The 25,421-nt window shown below is 39.0% G+C and overlaps 1 protein-coding gene across 6 annotated transcripts in view; it reads left to right on the top strand.

Annotated features, from left to right (window-relative positions):
• The first annotated feature begins 373 nt into the window (after positions 1 to 373).
• Positions 374 to 25,421, top strand: part of LOC307175755 (uncharacterized protein) — a 44,401-nt gene continuing 19,353 nt past the window's right edge. For 2 of the 6 annotated variants that reach the window (XR_013824461.1, XM_079901224.1), the window contains exons 1-4: positions 374 to 689; positions 5,190 to 5,271; positions 7,235 to 7,325; positions 14,399 to 14,441. Coding sequence is in view for 4 of the 6 variants with exons in the window: in XM_079901224.1 (XP_079757350.1) it covers positions 7,244 to 7,325; positions 14,399 to 14,441 (125 nt within the window). In the remaining 2 variants the exon portion in view is untranslated. Of the gene's footprint in view, positions 690 to 742; positions 2,053 to 2,097; positions 4,445 to 5,189; positions 5,272 to 7,234; positions 7,326 to 9,761; positions 9,824 to 14,398; positions 14,442 to 25,421 lie in introns of those variants that run through there. The other 4 variants (XR_013824462.1, XM_079901227.1, XM_079901225.1 and 1 more) reach the window with 4 other exon arrangements.

Here is a 25,421-nt window from a genome sequence, read left to right as displayed (position 1 = left end):
ACATACTATATTTGAAGTTACCTCCACGTGTATTTTATGTATGTATACCCATACAATTAAGAAGTCTTTGGATGTTTTATCTTCAAGAATAATTCAGATAATGGATTACTTGAATATCATAAACATTTAGGGTTTAACAGATTTGTTACATATACACGTTGTATCATGGATTTAAAAGACCATAGCAAGCGGGCAGCGGCGGGCGGAGCGACCGAGGGGCGGCGCGGGCTGGCCGGCGGGTGCGGGGGTCCGTGCTTCCTCGCGGTGGAGGGCTGGGGTTCGCCGGGGACGCCCGGTTGCTCCGCGTTGCCAGGTTACCGAGCGCGTGCCCCGCGCCCGCTCTTCCGCCCGGGCCGCCCTCGGCACCGCCTGAGCCGCGGTGCGGGCTGCGCGGGGCGCCGGTTCCGCGGAAGCCTGGGTCGGGCGCTTCGTGCGGGACTCTCGTCTCTCGTGGACGGGGCGCTAGCGCGCGGGGGACGTAGGGCGCCGACCTGGGCCTCCCCGGCGCTCCGGCTCAGCTCAGGGCGCCCGCTCAGGGGCCTCCGGCGCGAGGCCCCCTTCGTGGTCAAGATGGCGGCGCCCAGGCGGGCCGCGCCGAGGTGAGCTGGAGCCGGGCCCGGAGAGGGGCGAGTCGGCCACGCCCAGGACTTGGACCCCGGGCTGGTCTCCCGTCTCCCGGGGAGCGGCGGGTGAGTGGGCGCGGCCGCGCGTAGGTCCCTCTCGTGGGGTGCTCAGCTCTTCGTACGTCCGCAGACTTCTGTTGTCTTATAGTCAGATCTGGGGTGGCCCAGGTTGGAGGCGAGGGTGCTTGATTGGGGAAACCTGAGGGGTTTAAGGACTCTATTGGGATCGTTTCAGACCCCAGCAAGAAGCTGAGCAAGTTTCCTCCTGACTCTCTTCCCGGCTAAGTTTTCTCCCTTCTCTGAAGGCGCCAGCTTTCCTGAATCACCTTGTTACCCGGGGGGATACAGTTGGTGGTTCCTACCGTGGAACGTAGGACCCGGCGCGGGGAAGCCTGAGCTGGTCCTAGTTACTTTGTTTGCAAAGCACTTGTCTTGTCTTTGGAATCTTTGTGTATGTAACCAACGTTGGGAAGAGCCAGCGTTTTTCTCCTCCAAAACACTGCGAGGGGTAACTTTATACGTAAGAAACAAGTGGGCGTTCACATCCATCTCTTTTCCAACCACTGAGTTTTGGTTGTGTTTCCTTTCTTTAAGTTTGTCTCGTTCTGAAGTGATAACAAAAACAAAACAAAACAAAACAAAGACCATAGCCAATTACACAAAGTATACTCTAGTCTCAGTCCTGCCATTAATTAGCTTAAGTCATTTAATTTTTCTAGGCCTCATTTTTCTCATGTGATGTTTTTTCTTTGAAAAAGTATAGTTTCTGGAAGTCTCTAATCTCTGTGTCATAGTTCAGCTTGGAGAAAACCTGTTCTTATCCGAACTCCATGACATTGTATTTCCAGCTCCAACTTTGGACTTTGAGTGAGTTGGGGGCAACTTTTTAAGGATATTTTCACACAGCTTTTTTAGTTAATATCAGTCTAGCTGACTTGTCATACTCAGACTTTCTCCCATATTCTTTTACCAGTGTGTTCCTTAGTCATATATATAAAGACTGTTGTGGGAAAAATGACCTCCTGGGTCAGCTTACTGCATGGTCATCGACACAGGGCAGGGAGTAAGATTCTGTGGATTTTACAGAAGCAGATACAGGTTTCATTATCCATGTCCTCTCCCCTTTCATCTTACAAAAACAGCAGGCTTTTCTTGGAGAACTGCCAGATAATGCCATCCTGCCTCCTCACGGGCCCTGGGGATGAGTCGCCCAGGGACTGAACTCCAGTAAAGCAGGTGATTGGCTCATGGGTAGGCATCTGACCTTGGCTAAGTCTATCAGACTCCTCCCCAGGACTTTTGTCTCAGAGCAAAATGGAAGAATTGTCTTTTCTCTCTGGAATTTCTAAGCTGGGGAGATATGACTCTGGGACTCCCAGTGACCATCCAGCACAAGAAGAGACTTTCTGTAAAATAAAGTCTTGCAGAGGTAAGCAGGGCTGAGCGATGTAGAGAGAGCTGGAACACTGCTGATACTCTGGAACTTCCAGATCCAACTGTCTGAATATGGCTGCATCCCTGAATTTCTAGTACTTGTTTGTTGAGGTTGTTGTTGTTGTTTGGTTTTTGTTTTTAAATTTCCTTTGACTATTTTGAATTTGTTTTCAGCCATGTGCATTTGAAAGCATCATAGCTAAAAGAGCTAATTTCCTACATTAATGTCAGGTTTGCTTCCTTAAGTGAAAAATCATATCCTCTATTTTCTTTAAATAAAATCCTTCTAGCTCAGGTTTGAGATATTCAAAACTCTGCCTCCTACCCAACTCTTTTCCAACATTTAGTATATCACCTTGAAGCATTTGTGACCACATCTTTTCCATCTAGACGCAGTTGAGAGAGACAGCAAAGACTTCTGATATAAACTGCAACCTATACGCCTCCTACCTGGAAGCTTTAGAACATACTTGATTCTTGTCATTAAAGCAAATCTTTTGTTGTTGTCTCCAGGGCACAGAAGCATTTTCATGGCATAATGGAGTACAAAGTACATTAAGCCTAACTCTACTTCTCATCCTCTTTTACTTCAAATAGGCAGAAAAGAACCATCTCAAACACATTTTCCCAAAAAATAAAATACATATACGATTATGTTTAGAAGACGTTTATGCAACATATAGTTAGACTGATTAATTAATGGATCTTTTGCCAATTGGCACAGTAAATATATATGTTCAATGTGCTCAATTAAAAAGAAGACAATAACATATTTTTACAGGTTAATTATCTGAGAAGAGTATTGTGCCAGCACACTTGATACTACAGTATTTCATGTTTGACAGGTAATCTTCTTTCAATTATATTTACTGCTAAATGTTTCTTGGATCAAGCTATTAAATTATAAGGTCAAAAGTAAAATGATATGAAATTACAATGATAAAGGGACACATATCCCACTTTATGAGAATAGGAGTTCTAATTTCTTTTCAGTACTACTAGTAGTGACCACAGTACTAATTTGAGCCCTTACTATGAGCCACTGTGCCCATATACATTTAGTTCTTACAGTAGTTCTGCAAAGGGCATATAATAATCCACAGTGTAAAGCTGAAGAAAGTGATTCTCATAGCTGAAAGTCACATAGCTGGTGAGTGGCAAAGTCTAGATTCAAACTTAGAGTCGTCTGACAATGCCCAGGTTGTTGACCACTATGTACACTGCTCAATTGTTGCACCAATAAAGAAGTGCTTGAAATAATTATAGATTTGCCTACCCTGAAACTGCAGTGATTTAAAGACATCAAAGTTGCCAGTTGCTTAACCACATCTACTTACAGTAAGAAATTACATTTTATTTCATTTCTAAAACAAGATTAATTCTGCAGGCCCATCGAAACTTGAGCACACAAATCCCACCTCCAAATGAAAGATGCTTGTTTTCCATTATTCAACAGATGGCCCTGTACAGAGGCAATAAATATATAGTAGAATTTTCATTCAAATAAATGAGGAGAGGTTTCTTCTTGTCCTGATTCAGTGCCCATCATTATGGATTATGATGGCTCTTCCCAAACTTTACTTCATTCACTCCACTCTTTCTACAAAACTCCAGTAATAGAATCCATCATTCAGATATATGTGCAAAGCGAAAGGACTGTATTAATACAGTTGCTGAAAGTCAAGTTGATAGAGCACAGGAAATACATCCTAATAAATGCAACATTAACGTTTGTGTGGGCCTTGGAGTGAGGGGTAGAAGAATTTTCAGTTTAATGGAATATTTTGCCTCTTGCTGTGAAAGTGTGGCTTAATAGTCTTGTAATTGGTCATTTACAGAATCCTCCATCTCTGGGTTTCATGCTTTCTTTACTCTGCAGCTGTTGATTCCTTCTCTTGTTCTGGATGGAAGATAGCAACGAAGCCACTTCAAAGGGCTCAGCCTGCCTTTTTGTGTTATTGTTTAGATGAAGATATTTCCATTTATTAAAGCACACTATTTAAACATTTTTATCATGTTTCAAACTTGACTGTGTCCTGAAGGTATGAGCACAGGCAGACATAATGGGGGATGTTTTCCAGGAGAGAACATACCCTTATCAAAGGAATTATCAGAATTTTCATGTATGGATTGAGAATCAAATTCTGGAGTTAGACCTGAATTTAAATTCATACTCGCAACTTATTACCAGTCTCATCTTGATCAAACGGTTACCACACTTCTCATCAATTTCCTTATCTTTGAAAGCGGAATAAGAGAAGTATGCCTGGTGGAATTACACATCAAGCTCATCTGATAGAATATTCATAAGGATTTTGCACAAAATATACATGGAAATATTTTAGCACCGAGTTTAGCATGCGATTCGTCTTCAATACATTTAAGAGGTATTATTTTATTATTATTATGCTATCATTAAATATCACTGTTACTTAAATGTCATTATTGCTAACATTGCTGTAAAACTACCGCAATAACCCATGATGAATTCCCCTCTTCTGTTTCCTTTGTTTAAATGGAAAATATATATATAAATCTAGACAGAGAACACTTTAGTGATCCTATTCAGTGGAGTGAGAATTTCCATGGCACTGATTAAAACAAATCCTGAATTGCATGGACTTAAGGTAACAGAGAGGGGCTTCCCTGGTGGCGCAGTGGTTGAGAGTTCGTGACCCGATCCGGGAAGATCCCACATGCTGCGGAGCGGCTGGGCCTGTGAGCCATGGCCGCTGAGCCTGTGCGTCCGGAGCCTGTGCTCCGCAACGGGAGAGGCTGCAACAGTGAGAAGCCCGCGTACCGCAAAGAAGGAGGAAAAAAAAAATAAAGATAGCAGAGAGGCTAAGAGATTTGAAGTTAGACATCCCCAAGTGTGAATTCTACTGTGACCCTCTTCTAGCTGTAGAACCTTGAGGAAGTTACTTAAACTTTCTGAGTTTTACTGCTAGTTTCCTCATCTGTATCTTTTTCAGGACTATTTATCAAGCATCTTCCTGTTCTCTATGCTTGGACGTATCAATGAATAAATTAGACAAGAGCCTTTGCCTGCGTGCTCCTTCTTGCATGCTTTCTCCCTCCTTACACTCTCGTGTGGAAACGGATGTTATAAATAAATTCTATGCTTTGTCACAGGTTGATGGGCGCTACGGGATAAGGAAAAGGATGTAAAGTTCACTGAAGAGGCTTGGGTTGGGAGTGCTGGAGGAGTGTACAGGTAGGTTCTGATTTTAAATAGGGTAGTTAGGGTGGATTTTATAAGTTGACATTTGAGCAAAGACTTGAAGTGAGGGAGTTGTCAGAATGTATGATGGGGAGACCACTCCCTGGGAGCAAGAATAACCAGTCCCAAAACTCTAAGGCAGAAATATGCCGGGCAGCTTGGAGGAATATCAAGGAGGCCACCCTGGCTGACTTAGTCAGTGGGGAGGAAGAGACAGCAGGAGGGCTGGAGGTCGGATATGTGATGGGATGGATTGGGTAAGTCCTGGGAGGCCATCACATGCATTGTGTCTTTTACTCTAAATGTAGGCAGCCAGGGGCAGGATTTTAGCCGAGGTGTGGCATGAACTGTCTCTTGTTTGAAAAGCATAACTCTATCTGTGGTCTTGAGGATGTGGGGAGAGAGTGGAGTCAGGGAGAATCTCGGGAGGCGACTACAGGATCCTCGAGGTCTATGTTGGTGGCCTGCACCAGGCTGCTAGCGGCTGGTAATTCTCAGAAGTGGCACATTGGGAAGGTTGTGACAGCATTTCGTGGTAGATTGAATGCAAGAATGGAAAGGAAGAGGGGGTCAAGGGTGAATTCGAGATTTAGGGCCTGGGGAACTGGAAAGGTGTGGTTACTGTCACCTAAGATGGAAAAAGTTTGGGGTAGAGCATGTTTGGGGGATTAAAGACCAGTTTTGGAGGTATAAGATTTGAGATGTTTTTGTGACGTCCAAGTAGAGATGCTGAGTACACAGTTGGATACACAAGTCTGCAGTTCTGAAGAAAGGTCTAAACTAGAGATACACTTTAATACTATGGAGATATTAAGAATAATTACATGGAAGTGCTATTTTAAAGGTAAAATGAAGTAATGCAATTAGCACTCTGTCTTCTCAAAACATTTAATAACTGTTAGCTAAAATAATTACCTGAAATGAAAAAATACCTATAGTTTGTTTTGTTGTTTGCAGTAAAAGTGAATAAAATGTCACAATTATTTTAATAGTATTTGTGACACAGTAGTTTTAGTTAAGACACCATGACTACAAACATTTACAATAAACCTTTCGGTCTCCTGCTTTTCACTCTGATAGGGTATTTGGAACCATATTTTGTAAGGTTTAAGTTAGTTGTCATAGGGTACCTCTTTAATTAGAAGTAATTTTGAACTGTCTAGTTCCATGCAGTTTTATATACATATATGTATAATTATTATTTTATGATTTATCAAACTCTGTTGAAAATTTGCATCATTGATATACATTAGAATTTAAGCATTTACCCAGGTACTCAAGGAAAAAAATGTACTTGGCTTGTAATTTCCATAGGGGTACTTACTTTCACATCTTCCCTTCACTTTGCAATTGCAAACATGGCAGGGGAAATATTATCTTACTGGTCTTTGAGTTCCCCTTAGCTATCTGCAAGTCCTTAAACAGCCTTTGTGGCTTAACCAAAATTCTCTTCCATCTTCATTCCGCTAACAGATATTGGTCTAAGCATGTACTTATACTAAAAAATGCATGACCACGTTGTCTCTACACATCTATAATTTTATGTTAACACTATCATTATGTAAGCTATACTTGAATTGTAATTATAACAGATTTTATGTCAACACACATCCATTTCTAGTGTTCATCTGGTGTTCAAGGGGAGAGCAGCATGTCGTAAATTTTATCAAAATATAACATCTGAAGAATAGAACAGAGGGTAATTGTGTAATTCTGTATTCACTCTAATTAAGTTCAGTGGAGTTGGCATAATAGAATTAAGATGAAAAAAAAAAAGACATCGAGGTACCATGGCTCCCTCTCCTAACACACCCTTTTCGTATCCGAGAGCAGAGACTCAGCACCTTTCTGTACAGAAATGGAGACAGGAAGAGGCCAGAGGATGAATGACAGGCACGAATGAGGTGGAACTTTGAAGAGCAACATGGAAATGAAATACTTCTTTTGTATTTGGTAGGTGGGGAAAATGTACCAGCGTGTATGCCTACTGGGACCACGTTTTCCAGAACAGTTAAGCCCAGTGTCAACTGTGCTGTCCCACCTTCCTCGTAAGTAGGAACATACTGTTACTTGAATCTTTGCTTCCTGTTTCTTGATAGCTGGTTGAGAAGATTATCACAGGAACTGCATCTTGTTAGCAAATACACTGTTTTGAAATGATTGACACTCACTGAAGAGTGGCAACTCCAAGCTTGCTCTCTCTTGATCTTGGACTATTTAAGTCTGGAGTGCAGGAGTGGGTTATGGGGAAAGACCATTGGAATTCTTATGTCTTCAGCATAATGGTTATAGCATAATGGTTAGGAGTGTAGGTGCTGGTTCAAATCTCTGCTTTCCACTTGCTAACCATATGAGCTTGGGCAATTTACCTGATTACCTGAACCTCAATACTCCTGCCTATAAAATGATGTTAATAATATTTCATCCCCATAGACTTTTCAATGTTAAATGTTTTCAATGTTAAAATGAAGTCACTTACACCAAGCACTTAATGCAATGCCTAGAGCATAGTGAAGTCTATTATTATTACTATTACTACTACTACTACTATTATTATTATTACTGTCACGATGCCAGGTGCTATTTTTCCTATGCCTTATTCCATTATCTCTTGCCCTGTCCCCCCATTTCTGTCTTGTTTCTGTACAAGGGTAGGTTTGTCACAGAGCATTTTCTTTCCCTAGTGTCTGACTCTTAGTCATCAAGGTGACTGGTCCACGACCCGGCATTCATTGCTGCTCGTTGAAGCAACCCATTTTGAGAAGGGGAGTTGGGTATTGATGCCAAGTTGGGTCAAGGAGAGAGAATTTTCTCTCTTCTGCACTCAGAGAGCTAAGTGAAATATTCAGGCCTCAGAAGGAGAATCAGGCAAAGGGCAACATGCTTAATTTCATACCTTAGTGATTAAGAACAAGTCAGACAGGCTGGATTTGAACTGATTTCCGTCATGTACTGATAAAGGGATCTTAGGTGCTTTTGTAACCTGTCTGAGGCTCAGTCAACATCTGAAAGAGACGAATAACGTTATCAGGACCTAGCGTATAGCCTCGTTGTAATAAGTGAGTAAATCCTTTTAAAACGTTCAGCACGTTGTTTGGCATATAAACACGTAATAAAATTTAGCTTCTTTGACTACTCCCGCTGCTAATATTATTAAGTAGCTGAGCAGATCCGAGGCCCATTTTTTTCTTAGATTGCACATAATCATTTGGACAACCAGCTCACATTGATCAACCGTTGCTTATATATAAACCCCCATGAACCCAAAGGTGCTTTAACTCTCTCCCAGTCAGAGCCTGTTCTGGGGGCAGAAGCAACACTGGCACTACCCCCGTCATCTTTGCCTTTATTGTCACTACACTCGCCTGCCGTACTGAGCACTTTCTGTGTGCCAGGCACCAAATTTAGCCCTGCGTATGCACTGTATCATATAGTTCTCACACTCAGGTGGGAGACATTATCATCATCCCCAATTTTCAGATAAAGACGCCGAGGTGTTGGAAACGTAAGAAACTTGACCCACAGCAAGAGATGGAGCCGGAGTATTCAAACCCTTCTCTCTGACCTCAAGAACCCTTAAATATTAGCATACTACTACATCCTGGTAAGAAAATCTGCTTCCAGCCACTCTGGTGAGAGTAGAAATGATTCTCAGTCCCCACATTCCTCTATTGCCCATGCCACCGTAGCCTCAGGACTAGCGGGGAAAGGAAGTGATCTCTTCAAAGAGCAGCCAAAGGGAACCTACTCCCTTCTGCCTTTTCATAATCAACTAACCAATATTTTATTTCCTTCTTAAGAGTCCCCACGTGTTCCTTTTGGTACTTAGCTTGGCCTTTTAGAATTCTGACATTCTGTACATGACTCATCCACTGTATTTCATGTTAATTTATTGAGGTCAAGTATAGGGTCTTACTCATCCTGAAGTCCAGTTATCCCCTGTCACATCTAACTCTGTTCTTTTCTTCTTGTAGGACATCTGCAGATATTTATTTGAATTTTGTTGAATTGTTCTCATCAATAGTACATTAAAAGTTATACAGAAAGTGCTTTCTTATAAGGAAAACCATCTAAATAGATTTCTAGCTCTTTACTTTTTATAGCACTATTGTAGAGATTATAGATCTCCAGGTAATATTTTTTAGATTGAGTTCTTCATATCATCTTATTTTTACATATAATGATAAATCTGAATTTACTCTATCAAAGCTCCGAGACTTCACTGGCTTGTAACTTAGCTTGTTGATTATGTGTGGTTGACTTTTCCATTTACAATGATATTTGATCCTGGTAAGGATGGGGCTGGGTGGGAAGGTACATCTTAGGGCCATCAATTGGTTTTGTAGAGAACTAACATAAAGATCTAAAGTCTCATCATATTTCTGCAGAACTCATGAATCATTTTATTATAATTCCATTCATCCGGGGAGTATAAAACCATTTTCAAATTGTTATTCCTAATTTGTTCATCTTCTCTTCCTTAGTCTTAGTGAGAAGAGAGCAGGCTGAATGGAAGAAAGTCATTATGACCACTGGGGCCACTAGGGTAGGCATCAGTCCCAGAGTTTTGTTTTCATCTCTCCGCTATGAATATTGGCTAATGTCTTGAGTGCTTACTTGGGGCAAATTACTTAGCCGACCATGGCAAATGGATTGTGTCATTTCATCCCCTGATAGTCATACAATTAATGTATGTATTATTATGATATCCCATCATGCATACATGGAACAGAGCCTCAGAAGTAGTTATTTGCTCACCAAATTATGGTAGATGTGGAATTTGGACTCAGGTGTGATAGACTCCTAAATCACTCCTAGTGATTTTTACCATGAAATTAAAGTGTATACCTCTGGAGAGTAGATAGTTTCTAAAATTTCCTCAGCTCTAACGTTTTATAATTAAATTTTTGTCTGATGGCAAGCTTAACAGTTAAGATGGGTAGGAAGGAATGCCAGCCTGTTGAATGCAATTTCCCTGAAATAAACCTGTTTTATGACACCAGTTCACTCATTCATTCACTCAGCATGTATTGAATGTTTGCTCTGTGCAAAGGCATTTTAGGCATCACAGTGGAGTGAGCGCCCCTTCCATAGACTCTCCTGCAGCACTCAGAGAAGTCTTGGACTGGTTTGCCTGTTATGGAATGGGGCTTGGTGATAGAAGCCTGGTTTGTCCTCCACTGATAAAACTAAGACATACTCATATGAGTTTAGAGGCATCTTGAAGCCGTGGGATAGTAACACACATGAATCTTACCATTTTTGCCTGGGATTAATGATATAAAGGCTTTGGATTTGGGTATGGAAATTGGGTGCAATTATGGGCGTGTTGGTTCTACATATATAGGGACATCACGTGTCATCAGCCTGCAGCTACCTGCCATTCCTCACTACTCCTTCTTTTCACAAACCAAACAAGTACCTTCTTATCTCTCCTGTGGATAAGCTCTTGACAGTGGCACTAGGGCCTCCCTCAATAAGTACATCATTGGCTAAACCAGTGGTTTCTCAGATATGCTCATTGAACAACCCTTAAGGTGGATTGACATTCCACTGCCTAGAATAGAATATGGCGTTCTTTAGAAATCGGTGGGGAAAATAGGCCACCAGATATACTTTCTTTAATTTAAATTGTTTATATATATATATATGTATGAACAATTGTTATATATGTGTATGTATACTTGTTCATATATATGAATGATTTAAAATTGAAGAGGTAGATATATACACACATACATATATGTATATTTAAATTTTGGCTTCTGTTAGCAAGTAGTAAATTAAATTATTAGCAGATCCATACTGCAGGGAAATAACCAATCAGATTTCATTCAATAGCTTGCTTTTTTGTAGATTTATGGTTGTGATTTTATATCTGCAGGTATGTTTGCTGAAGAAAATATTTCTACCACTTTACACAAAATTAAATTCATTTAATACCAATGCGTCATGTCTCAAATGTCTTAATACAGTTAATCTTGAATTGCATCAGAAGTATGAAGTTAGAAACATACCCCAAAATCATTTGAAGATACAATTACTTTCATTTCCCTTATACTTTTGAGACTTTTGAAAAATAAGTATTTAGTTGTACTTATCTGTTTCTGTCTCTCTAAGGATAGCAAACACTGAAACACAATTCTTTTTAAAAGTCAATATTAAAACTATATTGTCCAAGATGATCAAAACTAAGGAAGTGGCAAAGAAATTCAAAAATTTAAACTTTCAAAGGGTGCTTTTTTTGTGAATGTGTAGTACTTGTTCTTCTGAAGGAATTAATCTTTTTAAAAATTTAATTAACTTATTTTTTATTGACGTATACTTGGTTTACAGCGTTGTGGTAATTACTGCTGTACAGCAAAGTGACTCTGTTATACATATGTATATACATTCTTTTTCATATTCTTTTCCATTATGGTTTATCACAGGATATTGAATATAGTTCCCTGTGCTATATAGTAGAACCTTGTTGTTTAGTCAATCTATCTATACCAGTTTGCATCTGCTAATCCCAAACTCCCAGTTCATCCGTCTCCCACCTGCTTCCCCCTTGGCAGCCACCAGTCTATTCTCTATGTCTCTGAGTCTGTTTCTGTTTCATAGACAGGTTCATTTGTGTCATATTTTAGATTCCACATATAAGTGGTATCATGGTATTTGTCTTTCTCTTTCTGACTTACTTTGCTTAGTATGATAATCTCTAGTTGCATCCATGTTGCTGCTGCAAATGGCATTATTTCATTCTTTTTTTTATGGCTGAGTAGTATTTCATTGTATCTATGTACCACATCGTCTTTATCCATTCATCTGTTGATGGACATTTAGGTTGTTTCCATGTCTTGGCTATTGTGAATATTGCTGCTGTGAAGATCAGGGTGAACGTGTCTTTTTGAATTATAGTTTGGTCTGGATATACACCCAGGAGTGGGATTGCTGGATCATATGGTAGGTCTATTTTTAGTTTTCTGAGGAACCTCCATACTGTTTTCCACGGTGGCTGCACCAACTTACATTCCCACCAACAGTGTTGTAGGAGGGTTCCCTTTTCTCCACACCCTCTCCAGCATATGTTATTTGTAGACTTTTTAATGATGGCCATTCTGACTGGTGTGAGGTGGTACCTCTTGGTAGTTTTGATTTGCATTTCTTTAATAATTGGCAGTGCTGAGCATCTTTTCATGTGCCTATTTGCCATCTGTATTTCTTCTTTGGAGAAGTGTTTCTTTAAGTCTTCTGCCTATTTTTTTGATTGGGTTGTTTGCTTTTATTGTCATCAAGTTGTATGAGCCGTTTGTATATTTTGGAAATTAAGCCCTTGCTGGTCGCATCATTTGCAAATATTTTCTCCCATTCTGTAGGTTGTCTTTTCATTTTGTTTATGGTTTCCTTTGCTGTGCAAAAGCTTGTAAGTTTGATTCGGTCCCCTATGTTTATTTTCATTTTTATTTCTATTGCCTTGGGAGACTGACCTAAGAAAACATTGGTATGATTTATGTCAGAGAATATTTTACCTATTATCTCTTCTAGAAGTTTTATGGTGTCATGTCTTATGTTTAAGTCTTTAAGACATTTTGAGTTTATTTTCGTGTATGGTGAAAGGATGTGTTCTAACTTCACTGGTTTATATAAGGCTGTCCAACTTTACCAACACCACTTGCGGAAGAGACTGTCTCTTTCCCATTGTATATTCTTGCCTCCTTTGTCAAAGATTAATTGTCAAAGATTAACTGAGGTGTGTGGGTTTATTTCTGGGCTCTGTATTCTGTTCCATTGATCCATATGTCTGTTTTTGTGCCAATACCACACTATTTTGATTACTGTGACTTTGGAGTACTGTCTGAGTCTGGGTTGGCTATGCCTCCAACGTTGTTCTTTTTCTTCAGGATTGCTTTGGCAATTCTGGGTCTTTTATGGTTCTGTATGAATTTTAGGATTATTTGTTCTAATTGCGTGAAAAATGTCATGGGTAATTTGATAGGGATCGCATTAAATCTGTAGATTGCTTTGGGTAGTATGAGCATTTTAACAATGTTAATTCCTCCAACCCAAGAACATGAGATGTCTTTCCATTTCTTTGAATCATCTTCACTTTCCTTTATTAATGTCTTACAGTTCTCCGCGTATAAGTTTTTTGCCTTCTTGGTGAGGTTTATTCCTAAGTATTTTATTTTTGGGGTTGTGATTTTAAAAGGCATTGTTTTTTTACATTCCCTTTCCGATATTTCATTGTTGGTATAAAGAAATGCAACCAATTTCTGTATGTTAATCTTGTATTCTGCTACCTTGCTGAATTCGTTTATCAGTTGTAGTAGTTTTCATGTAGAGTCTTTAGGGTTTTCTCTATATAGTATCATATCATCTGCATCTAATGACAATTTTACCTCTTCCTGAAGGAATTAATCTTGAAGTTCTACTAAGACTTTTGGAATACCTGTTTTAATGAGCCACTACTTCCTGCCTGAGATTGCACTATGCACCAGAGATTCTAGAATTAGCATAATAAAACTAATAATGCAAACAACAGCAACAAATCTTCACAAACCTTCCTTGCAAGGAAGTAAAGTCCACTGGAAAAACAGACAAGTGAAACACACATTCAAAATGGCAGTGATTCTCAAACATTTAGGTGCTGAAAAATCATGACAAGCATGATAACCAGGGCAATTACTAGACCCCTTCTCCAGCTGGTCAGGTGTAAGGTCCTGTAACTCTATTTTTGGTGAATGCCTCCAGGAGAGTCTGAGACAGATGTTCTCAGTTGTCGTCAACCTTTAGTGTGCATCAGATTTGCCTGAGAATATTGTTAAAACACAGATTGCTGGGCTCCAGTGCCAGAGTTCTAACCAGTTCCCAGGTGTGGCTGATATTGCTGGCCCAGGGACCACATTTTGAGAACCACCTTTCAAAACTCTGCAGTATGCGACTGTGTGTGTTGTGAATGAGACGGGCCTAGAGAACCAAAGGAGGGCAAAGGGATTCTGCCCTAAATTAGCCAAAGGTAACCATAGCAGCTAGAATTGATTGAACCAAGAAAAAATTATAAGAACTTTACCTGCATTTGCTCATTTAATCCTTTCAGTAAGGTACATAGGTGCTACTTAGTGTTCCTCTTTTACAGGGGTGTCCAGAGAAGGTAACTACTTTGCCCACGTCCTAAGCTGGTAAGTAACAGATTAAGAATTCAAGTCTAGGAAGTCTGATTCCAGAGCCCACACCTCTACCCTTTCTGCATGTAGAGAGGAGTAAAGGGTTGTCAGTGAAGCCTTCCTGGGGGCCCTGGCCTCTGAGTGTAGATAGAAGGATAAGTGGACATAAAGATCATTATTTGTGTGTGGTGGGGGTAGGGGAGGAAGTATGAGGGCTTCCAGAAGAGCCCGCCCTCCCCATACATCTGCTATAAGCAAGTCTGATGATCAGGAGTCCGGAACATGAGTATGACTATGGGATACTGAGAAGGGTTCTAGAACCCTGAGGTTAGAGTTCTGGATCAGTTAGTAGGTAACAGAAAGTGAATGAGTGATTTACCTTACTTTCCACGGGTAGCAGGAAGTTTGGAGATAGTCCCTCTAGCGTTAGTCCAGCTGCTGAAGGGCATCACCAGGGGACTGCGTTGCTTCGCTCTTCCAGCTTCCACATCTCTAGCACGTCCACATAGCTTCAAAGTGACCCCAGAATTTCCAATAGTGTTCCAACAATTTGGGCAGGAAGAAAGAAAAGGAAAAAAAAAAAGAAATTAAGTAAGAAAAAAAAGGCAGTGTCTAACTCAGAGAGCAAATTTTTTACCACAGATGGTCAGCAGACTTGCACTTAGATCTCATCAGCTCGGATTTTAAACTGGCCACCTTAGCCTTAAGGATAATGGGGTCTCCTAAACCAGGGCTCTGATAGTAAGGAATAAGGAGAGAGTGGTACTGATTAGCAGTGCCTGCTGTCCCAAACAAATATTATCCCCAAACTATTTTTTTTATCCTATATTTTACTTTAAAGAATGGAGGGGAAACATTATGTATCTGTAAATAGCCTTTTAGAAAGGGTACAATTATATAGTTATACAACCCCCTGGAGGGCTCCTTTCTTCTAAAATCTCTTTAAAAACTGTTCAAGGTTAAGGACATTTTTAACTTAATTTAGTAACTTGCAGTCGATTATCTTGGAATGACATCCTCTCTCTGCAGATGTTCTGTAAAGAAAATTCTAGTAGTGGACAGAGAAGTGTTATGGTACATGTATTTGCAATATGCACGTCTTTGAAATGAAATCCATTTAGGGACCAAAAGGCATTTCATGTCTTTGCTATACATTTTCACATATTTACCTTTCCAGAATTCCTTTGAGCAAATCTGTTAGATGTAACCCATCCGTTTCTCCCATCTGAATTCTTTATTACTAAACATTCTTCAGTATGCTCTCACTCCCCTCTGTCAAAGGCGTTTCTCTGGGTCCTCACCCTTCTCATCTCATATGTGAATGCGTATCTTAAACTGAAGCAACAGTCTGCTATGACTTCTCCATAACTTGAAGAACCCGTCTTTGTGGGAAAAAAAGTAGACTTACTAACTTAAAAGGTAAAATGCGCACAATGTTTCTGAGAATTAAAAACTAAGATAAAAACATAAGCAAGGGAAAAAACTTACAGTGGATCCTTTTCAAAGACTTTATTTTACAGAGAAGGCAACTGAGGTTTAAAGAAAAAATGCGTTAGTTAAACACTAAATAATAAACCTTAAACCTCAGTGGAGCAACACGTGGACAGTTCATTTCTCACTCACTCAGGAGTGTAGTATGGACTTTGGTGGTCTGAGGGTCAGTTTTCTGCTCAGTTATTCAGGGACCCACCACCTTCATCAAGTGGCTCTACGTTTGTCCTAAAAAGGAAAGGAGAGAGGAAGCTGCAAGCTACAATTATCAACTCGTTATCCTTCAGACATAAACTCTTCAGGTCACCTCTGGTCACATTCTTTGGGATAGAACCATACCCAGATGCAAGTGGAGATGGAGAATGTTGTTCCCATCTTGGTCCTAGTGATGCCTCTACAGGCTGGAGGAGCTAATTAAAGTGTAGTCAACAGCTCGTTGTTTCTGCCACAATGAGTGATTAGCCTAAGACTGTGGATTAATTATGTGTGTGTGTCACATATACATATACCCACAAACATATGTGTCTGTATATATACATTTTTTAGCATGAGTTGACACATGGGGCTTCTGCCGTATCAAGAGAGTACAAACTGCCTCTTGTTGCTTTTTCTTAATTGAAGTTGACTACTACTATCTATTTGCCTTCATTTTGCTACCTCCCCCCCGCCTTTCAGTATTATATGAAAATTCTGAAAGAAATAATTTCAAAGTTTCCAGTGCTTTTAAAGGTAATAGAATACTCAGACCTTAACAATTTTCCTGTGTGAAACTTTTGCCAGACTAAAATAGTTAACTTATGAAAAGTAAATTTAGATTGATACAAAAGAGAAAATAAGCTGATTTTTTTTTTTTACACAAATACGCTGAACCAGGGTGGAAAATAAATGGAAAACTGGAGGAATTTAGATCCTTTTGTTGTAAATTTAAATATTTTTAATTGTAAAAATAATACAGGCTCATTGCACAAACTCCAAAATTGAAAGGATTTAAAGAAAAAAGGAAAAATAACTCAAAATCCCATTTCTGATAAGTCATCTCTGTAACATTTTTGAGGGTATCTTTTGAAACTTTTTTGTGACGGGGTGCATATAAATACAATGCAAGTATAAAATACCTTTAATTATTATATCAAACTACAAAACAGTTCTATAACATTTTTATTTAGTAATGTAAGTATGATTACTCATCACCTAATAAAAATCTGCAGCATCATTTTTAATGGTTGAACAGCATTCTATTATTTATTTAACCAGTCCCTACTATTCAACATTTAGATTATTCCTGTTTTGCTTTGCTAAGCAATGAGAGAAGCATCCTTGTTCATATGTCTTTGAGCATTTGTTTATTTCCTTAGAATGGACTTCTAGAACTTGAATGGCTGGTTGTCAGTTCTGGTACATACTGACATATTGTCTTCCAGAAAGGTTACCGTGCTTTTTATTTCTACCGAGAATTTAACATCCAATGTGGTTTCTTACACACACTCATCAGTACCAGTATTATCAATATCAATACCAGTATTATCAAGTTTTTTAAAACTTTGTCATTCTAGTCAGTAAAATATGACACCTGAATTATTTTATTTGTATTTCTTTGATTAATAATAGCAAGGTTGAACATATTTTCATATCTTTATTGGCTGTTAATACTTTTTACTTTGTGACTTTATGACATCCATTTTTCATCGATGTATAACAACCTTTTATATATCAATGTGTTTATTTTGTTGTTTGTTGTAAATGCAATTTTTTTCTCTTCATTTATTAATTTTTATTTTGTGTGTGTTGAACTTCTTTAATACTGTCAAGTCTATTCAAAAACCCTTTAGTGAACACAACAAATGTGGAAAATCAGTCATTCTCCTGCATTTTGTAATCAATGTATTTCCTTTGGGGCAGTATGGAAATGTAAGTTCTTATTTCATCTTATGGTTGGAAAGAATCTATTCCCTCGGAAAGGGATTATAGTCTCCATGATGCAGTAATGGGAGATTTTATAGGGTAGGCAGGGTCTACAGAAGAAAAAACCCTAAATCACACTCCATTGGTGGTTGCCTTATTTATAAAAATGGCATTTGAGGCTGTGTGACTGCCATCAGGTAAGCAAAATTAATTTTTAGCATGAAATACTCCTATCAGCAAGAACAGCCTAGGATAGGCTAGCAGTAAGAAGTGAGGGGTTATGGGATTGGGGCATAGCCTCTGTTTCCTCCAATGCAGCTGGAAATTTAAACTCTGGGGCTCCTGCTTGATCCAGTCAGCCCAGCTAGTGTGTGTTGCCAGGTAGGGTGAATAGACTCAGAAGTACAAGACCTCATCCTTGGTCCCCTCTGGAAATGAGCAGAGAATACTGTGTCAAGCAGAGGTGATCAGTCCATGGTCTGGAGACTTGGATCTCCCCACAGAGTCCTTAAAGTCAGGGTGAGACAAAATGCCAATACAGATTATATTGATGACAGTATCAATGAGGTGACATTGAGTCCTTTGACCCAACGTGTGTCTGCAGTGTGCCATCCATTAGTAAATGGGCAAAGCCATTTGACAGATCTATGTGATACAATGAATGAATCTGACACTCATAGTTTGAAAAACTGAAACTGTATCCATTTGTCAAGAACAGTGTCTACTTGTTCTGCTTTATTCCCCCTGGTAGAACTAGGTAACATTGCAGGCAGTAAGACGTTCCGGCATTTCACCCTGGAGTAGCCCCAAAACTGAAGAAGCTGTCTTATCAGTAGTTAGCTCCTTGTCGCCAAGAATATTAAAGTAGATTTGTATGATTAGCAAATTAAAGAGACTGTAGTGCCTACCACTACTGTATTCACTAAGGCACCCAAGTTATTCTAAAGAAATCCTAATAATACATTAGGACCGTTTTGAATATTTTTATTTGATTAGCCATAATCTTCTAGTTATAACATCCATCACCATTTTGACCACTGAAACTTGGCCTTCTTTTTTACAGCCTAGCCCTGTGGTCTTGGGCTAATCACTAACCTGCTTAGATACAATTTTCTTCTCTATGAAATAGAAACAATATTATATGCTTTGAAGGACTGCAGGAAGATGAGCTGTAATGTTTATCAAGTGCCTAGTAAGTAGCCTGGCCCATAATAAATACTTGGCTAATTGTAGATGTTAGTTTCATTTTTAGTTTTATTTCCAAACATTGCTCTTTACTTTTGGAACTCTAAAATTTGTTTTGAGTGTGGAGGACTTGTTGTTTGGATTCCTCCAACACTCTCTGTATATTCTGTACTTCTATCCCTACATCATTTATATTAATGGAATAAATGATCTTTGGTCTGGTGATTCCAAGGTGATGAGGAGCTAAGTGGAGGTTCAGTATACACCTGGAAGTATGGATTTTCATGCCCAGTGCAAATGTGGGAAAGGCATTATTCCCACATTATAAATGGGGTAAAGACCTCCAACTTGAGGAGACTCTGGGTTGAGAGATGAGAGATCCTACAGGGTACCACAGGGGCTTTTATGTTCTGTAGCAAGACTTTGCACCTTATACCCTTGTAGTTAGAAGTAAAGCATACCACATAACTAATATCTAGTAAGCATTAGAGTTAGAATAAATACCATTTATTTAACGTTTCCTTTGTGTTAAGCATTTTACAGTTACAACATATGGATGGATACTATATTGTAATGGTTAAGAGTGTAGTTTTTTGAGCTAGATAATCCTGGATTGGAATCTCATCTTTATTACCTCTTTTTTTCCTGTTTTATTGAGGTATAATTGACAAAATTGTAAGATAGTCAAAGAGTATATCATGATGATTTGATATACATATGAGTTGCAAAAGGATCCTTCCCATCACGTTAATTAATACATCTAACAGCTCATGACACCTTTTTCCTTTTTTTCTTTTTTTGGTGAGAACACTTAAGTTCTATTCTCTCAGAAAATGTTAGTTATACAATACAGTATTATTGACTGTAGTAACTATGTTATACAGTAGATCCTCAGACCTTATTCATCCTCAGCTGAAAGTTTGTACCCTTTTACCAGTCTTCCCCTCTTTTCCCCACCCACACCCCAGCCCCTGGCAACTAGTTTTCTACTCTCTGTTTCTATGAGCATGGCTTTTTTTCTTTTTAGATTCCATATATAAATGGTATCATTCGTATTTATCTTGTCTGGCTTATTTCATCAGCATAATGCACTCCTGTTTCATCTATATTGTCACAAATGAAAGGATCTCCTTCATTTTTTTAAGGCTGAATAATATTCCATTACCTCTTAAATGAGTGACTTTTGGTACATTGTTTATACTTTCTAAGCCTCAGGGTTTCTTTTCTTCTGTAAAAAAAAATATATATATATATATACTAACAGGTTATTTTCTGATATGTGGAATGTTTGTTGAATCAACAAATATTTAGCTGAGATCATAAATGTGACACTTAGCACTGTATTAACATTTATTAATACTCTCCCTGTTAATTTCTACAGTAAATTGTATAATAAGTAACAATAATAATAGTACTACTAGTAGTTATAGAAAATGCATAGGATGTGCCAGGCATCATATACTGTACTACCCTCCTTCATTTGTACCACAAGTTACATGTGGATATCATCTTCCACGTTGTTTCCTTTAGAGAAAATTGAAGCTCAGCAAGATTGAGTAGCTTGCTCCAGATGTGAACTCAGGTCTGAATCACTCCACATATAGGTTCTTAATTACTCCATGTCTTTAATTCCACATCTGCATTTGTTTGTTGTTGTTGTTTTTAACTTTTCAAGCATCTGATCTGAAATTCCTTTCTCTTTGGGGAATTTTCCACTTTGTGGGTCTTGGTGAGAAACAGAGCCTTCCTCTCATTATACAAGCTGAACATGTCAGGTACACTGTTTACTCACATGCTCAGTCTCCCTTACAGATGGAAAACAGTCGGGCGACCTCGGGTTGGCCAACTGCACCCCTCTCTTGGATTTTGAATTACAAATAAATGATGTAAAGAAGCAAGGCCAGCAGTGCTGGGTCAACCTCCTGTTTCCTGTTCCTGCTTGGTAGCAAGGCCAGCTAGGACTTATAACATCACTTTGGCCTGATCCTATAATTGCAATAGCATAGCCTTGGCTTTCGGTTGTTTCGTCTGCTTCTAGTTACTGAGGCCTAACCATAAACTTCCAAAAGTTTCCTTTTCTGCTCAAATTAGCCGTATCTGGTTCCTGATGATTACAAATAAGACCTTTTCTGATATACAATGGTGACCTACTTATCCAGGCAGATGTAACATCGTCCTGGCAGGGACAGAGGGCAGGCAAGTTCCTTGAACAGCTGAACAAGAAGAAAAAGACCTAAGAAGGAAGAATTGAAGCCAGTTCTGCTTGTGTTATAATTCTACCCGCAGCTGCCCCTGTTTCACAGAGCACATGCTAAGGACCATGTCCCTTCCCCTGTAACAGATGAGCAAAGTAGACCCAGGCCTTCCAACCCAGAGACCAGCTGAGCTGTACTGTGGGCAATCTAGGATGTGAAAGACTTCACTCAATGTCTTTGTCACTTGACACATTGTTCCTCTCTTTGGGAAGTAACTTCTTTGTGTGAGAAGAATGTGCTAAACCAACAGTTAAGTGGACAGAGGTGAAAGATGCCAAAATTAGCTACAGAAAAAAAGGCGTAAAGACTTGTATTTTCTGTTATTTGAAGGTGTTAAGACCCCACATAGAATATGAGTCCTTTAAAGGAGAGTTGTGAATGGCCCAGGAAATGTTGAATTTCCATGTGGCAATATGTTCGTGATCGGTCATGATGATGATTGATGATGGTAGCATCAGTAGCATTTATCAGTGTTTCCTGGGTGAGAGGCACTTTATCCTAATGACCTTTTATCCCCAGAACGACCCTGTGAAGTAGGAAATACTGTTTCAGCATCTTCAGGGTTTCTTTTTTTTTTTTTAATAATCAGAAATTTACCCTAGATCACAGTTGGGTGGTAGAACGACCAGAACTGTACACTAGCCTTTCCTGAATTCCCAGAGTGTGATCTTAGTTGTTGTATTGCCTGATGCAGAGCCATGTAAATGTTGCCAAAGCAATGAAACGTGTACCTATTTCTAAGAGATTCTAACTCAGAAGCTCTGGGGTTAAGTGCAGAGCAGTTGAGTGTGATTGTCTTTACAGACAGTAGATAACTTAAGAGAAGTTGTTTAAAAGTATATTTGCATATTGCACTACACTGTCATATCTGTGATTGGTTAGCTATTGAGTAACTAACATAAATCCCAATCCCATCTCTAATCTCATTCATCTCTTGTATGATATTTGACCTGAGGCAGTTTTTTTTTTGTTCTTTCCCACAAACACACATCGAACATCCAAAACATGCTTACCATTTGTGAGCATATTCTCTTAGTTATTTAGGAGTTGAGTAAGAGTGAGGGAGAAAGGCTTCCCTGGTGGCGCAGTGGTTGAGTGTTCTGCCTGCCGATGCAGGGGACGCGGGTTCGTGCCCCGGTCCGGGAAGATCCCACATGCCGCGGAGCGGCTGGGCCCGTGAGCCATGGCCGCTGAGCCTGCGCGTCCGGAGCCTGTGCTCCACAACAGAAGAGGCCGCAACAGTGAGAGGCCCGCGTACCAAAAAAAAAAAAAAAAAAAAAAAAAAACAGAGTGAGAGAGAAAAAGACACATAAATATGAAATACGGTCATCATTTTTTTAATATCCTTTATGTTGTTAATCCCTCTTAGCATTTACTGCCATTCACTCATTTGTATTATTTGGGGTATAGCAGTTTATTCACACAGCATTTTTACATATGGCTTATCATTTGTATCGTATTTTAATAACACTAATAATTATAGACTATTGACAAACTCATCAGACCCTACATATTCATTTCAAAATCATGAAAATAAGGTGGAAAATGAGGTGTAAAGTGGAAAATCTGTGTGTACGTTTTCATTGGTGGAATGAGGAGCTACCTGAATATATCACTCCTTTAGCTTTTCCTTCAAATGGTGCACTTTTTCCTCCATGCATAGGAGTCACTTCCATTAGGTAAACAGTAGTCTTGAGGGCAAACCTCAGAAGTAGAAATGGGAGAACTTTTCAGTTATGGTAAAATCAAACATATTTTTCTTCAGTAGTGAAGAAAAAAATTCTTCATGAGAAGTTCAACCACCGTGAGTTCCATGGTGAAAAACTTTCCACTTATAGATGCAACTTCCCCCAGAATTCTGAGAAATGTCGGTAGTAGAGAGGGGTGTTGCATACACCTGTTTCATTTCCCTCTGCCTTTTCCTTCTCCTTTCTCTATTGACATTAAAATCTATAGTGAAAGCACATAGTAAGCAGTCTAGGACAATTGATATGACATTTGATCTAAATCTCCAAAGTCTATTTTAGATGGGGATGCTATGAGAGTCACAGGAGGGGGAAAAATCTAGAATTATTCTTATGTGATCAAATGTACTAAAATAACAAAAGCAAATCTTATTTCTAGCTAATAAAATAGCATTCCTTATATGATGTCATATTATGGCAGAAAAGAAATATATGCGTCTATTTTCTTCTATATTAAAACTGCTAAGGAGTGGGGACCAATGAACTAAATCAATTGTTCTGTGTTCAAGTTGTAGTTTTTAGTAGCCATCCTTCTTAGCAAGTTTTCAGAAGCAAATGTAGTTCGTTTACTATCACCACTAAATGTGCAGTTGTGTAGATTTGTGGAAAAAAGTATTATCAACTATATATACTTTAAAATGATTTGTGTAAATTTATCTATTCATATTATTATTCTCCCCAAGTAAATCAAAATATACTATATACTATGTTTTTCTTCTATAGCTTAAAAGGGGAATGTATGTTGAAACTTACTCAAATATTTATTAGGTGTCTACTAAGTACCAGGCACTCTACTAGGCAGTAGAGATGTTGTATTAGAGGTGGAAAATGTCCTTGACCTCCAGAACTGATACTCTTGTAAGAGAAATACTGGGTCAAACTAAGTCAACAGTTTCTTTGCTACAGAGCTTTTCACGAGTCTTGTGAATTATGAGTCTCTGATAAGGAGATGTAGTGGACAACAGATCCCAAATTTATTTGAAATCTTTTCCTTCATGGACTGTCTCATAGGATTTATGATCCACTGAACACACCTTGAGAGACACTAGTATTCTGCAGTGGTTAGTTAATTGTTTTCTATTAAACAACTATATACTGAATCCATGATATTATTATCTGGATATTTTGGAGGATACAATGATGTACATGGCCACTGTGATGATAAGGGGGTCCAGTTTAGTTAAGAAGAGAAACCACAGGAGCTGTAACTTAATGTAACAAAGAAATACACACACATATACATATATTTATATGTAAATTACTATTTATATAGTATACAATGTCTTGTGAAGAAGATAAGAGTTGTTTGTAACTTGGGATCTCACAGGAGGTTTCACAGAGAAGGTAGACCCTGAGCTGGGCAGAATTTCAGTAAGTTAATTTGGTTCTGACCGTACGATAAAATCAGGTATTTGCACTGGTCAATCTGACCTTGATGGAACAGCATTCCATTTGCAGGGAATGGTGTGATCAAACATGCAGTGGTGGAGATTGCCAGATTGTAATATTCCAGTACCTGGAAAGTGTTGGAACACGTGCTTTCTCCACGGTCTAGAAAAGTGAATCTCAAGTGAAATGCAAGTATAATGGAGGCCAGTGCTCTTTGCTTTGTACACTGCTTTGATTCTACAACATGCAACAATGTAGTGATCTGTTTCAGATTGTCATTATTCGAGAGGGTTCTTAGTAACAGGAGTGGAAAAGGAAGACCTCTCTTCCTGTGTTTCTGCCCTATGCTCTTAAGCCAGAAAAGGTACCAACATCACTGACCTGACCTTGTCTCAGGTATCTATCAGGATCTACTAGAATCATTCTAGTGAAAGGTAACTAGACGTCCAAAGGACTTAAAAGATACACTATAACCTTTGTATACTTTATCTACATGGTGAAACAAAAATGTCACCTGAGTGGTCCCCTTCCCTAGAAATACCAGTATGTTTTTCCAGTGCATGGCAGAACTTTGCAGGTAAAACTGGGATAAAGGTGAAGAACAGTCTTAAAATTCTAGTCCTTGAACAGCACCTAACACACAACAGGTTTTCAATAATCTTAGCAACATTATTCACAAATAATGACCATCAGCGTAACTGCTCTTTTGTGCCAAAATACATTACCATATTACTTTTTTTCCTTCAGCTTTACAACTTGGGTTCTATTATTGTTTCCGTTTTACAGATTAGGAAAGTGAGGCTCAGAGATGCTAAGTCACTTGGGCAAGGTCACAGAACTTGTAGGAGATAAACCTGCAGCCTTACTGTTGGATCCTACAAACCAGACCGTAATTTAAGTCCTTCAAAATATACCTCAGAACATTTGAGTAAATTAATGAATAAATCCTCCTAGTCAGACTGACCAGATCATTATATTAGGTTCAGCTGTAAGTGGAGGAAAGTCATAATCATAGTTGGACAGTTAAT

This window comes from Stenella coeruleoalba, assembly GCF_951394435.1.
Source record: "Stenella coeruleoalba genome assembly, chromosome: 17".
In the NCBI taxonomy this organism is placed as follows: domain Eukaryota; kingdom Metazoa; phylum Chordata; class Mammalia; order Artiodactyla; family Delphinidae; genus Stenella; species Stenella coeruleoalba.
The sequence above is the reverse complement of the archived record's forward strand: the minus strand, read 5'-3'. Positions and strand labels throughout refer to the sequence as shown.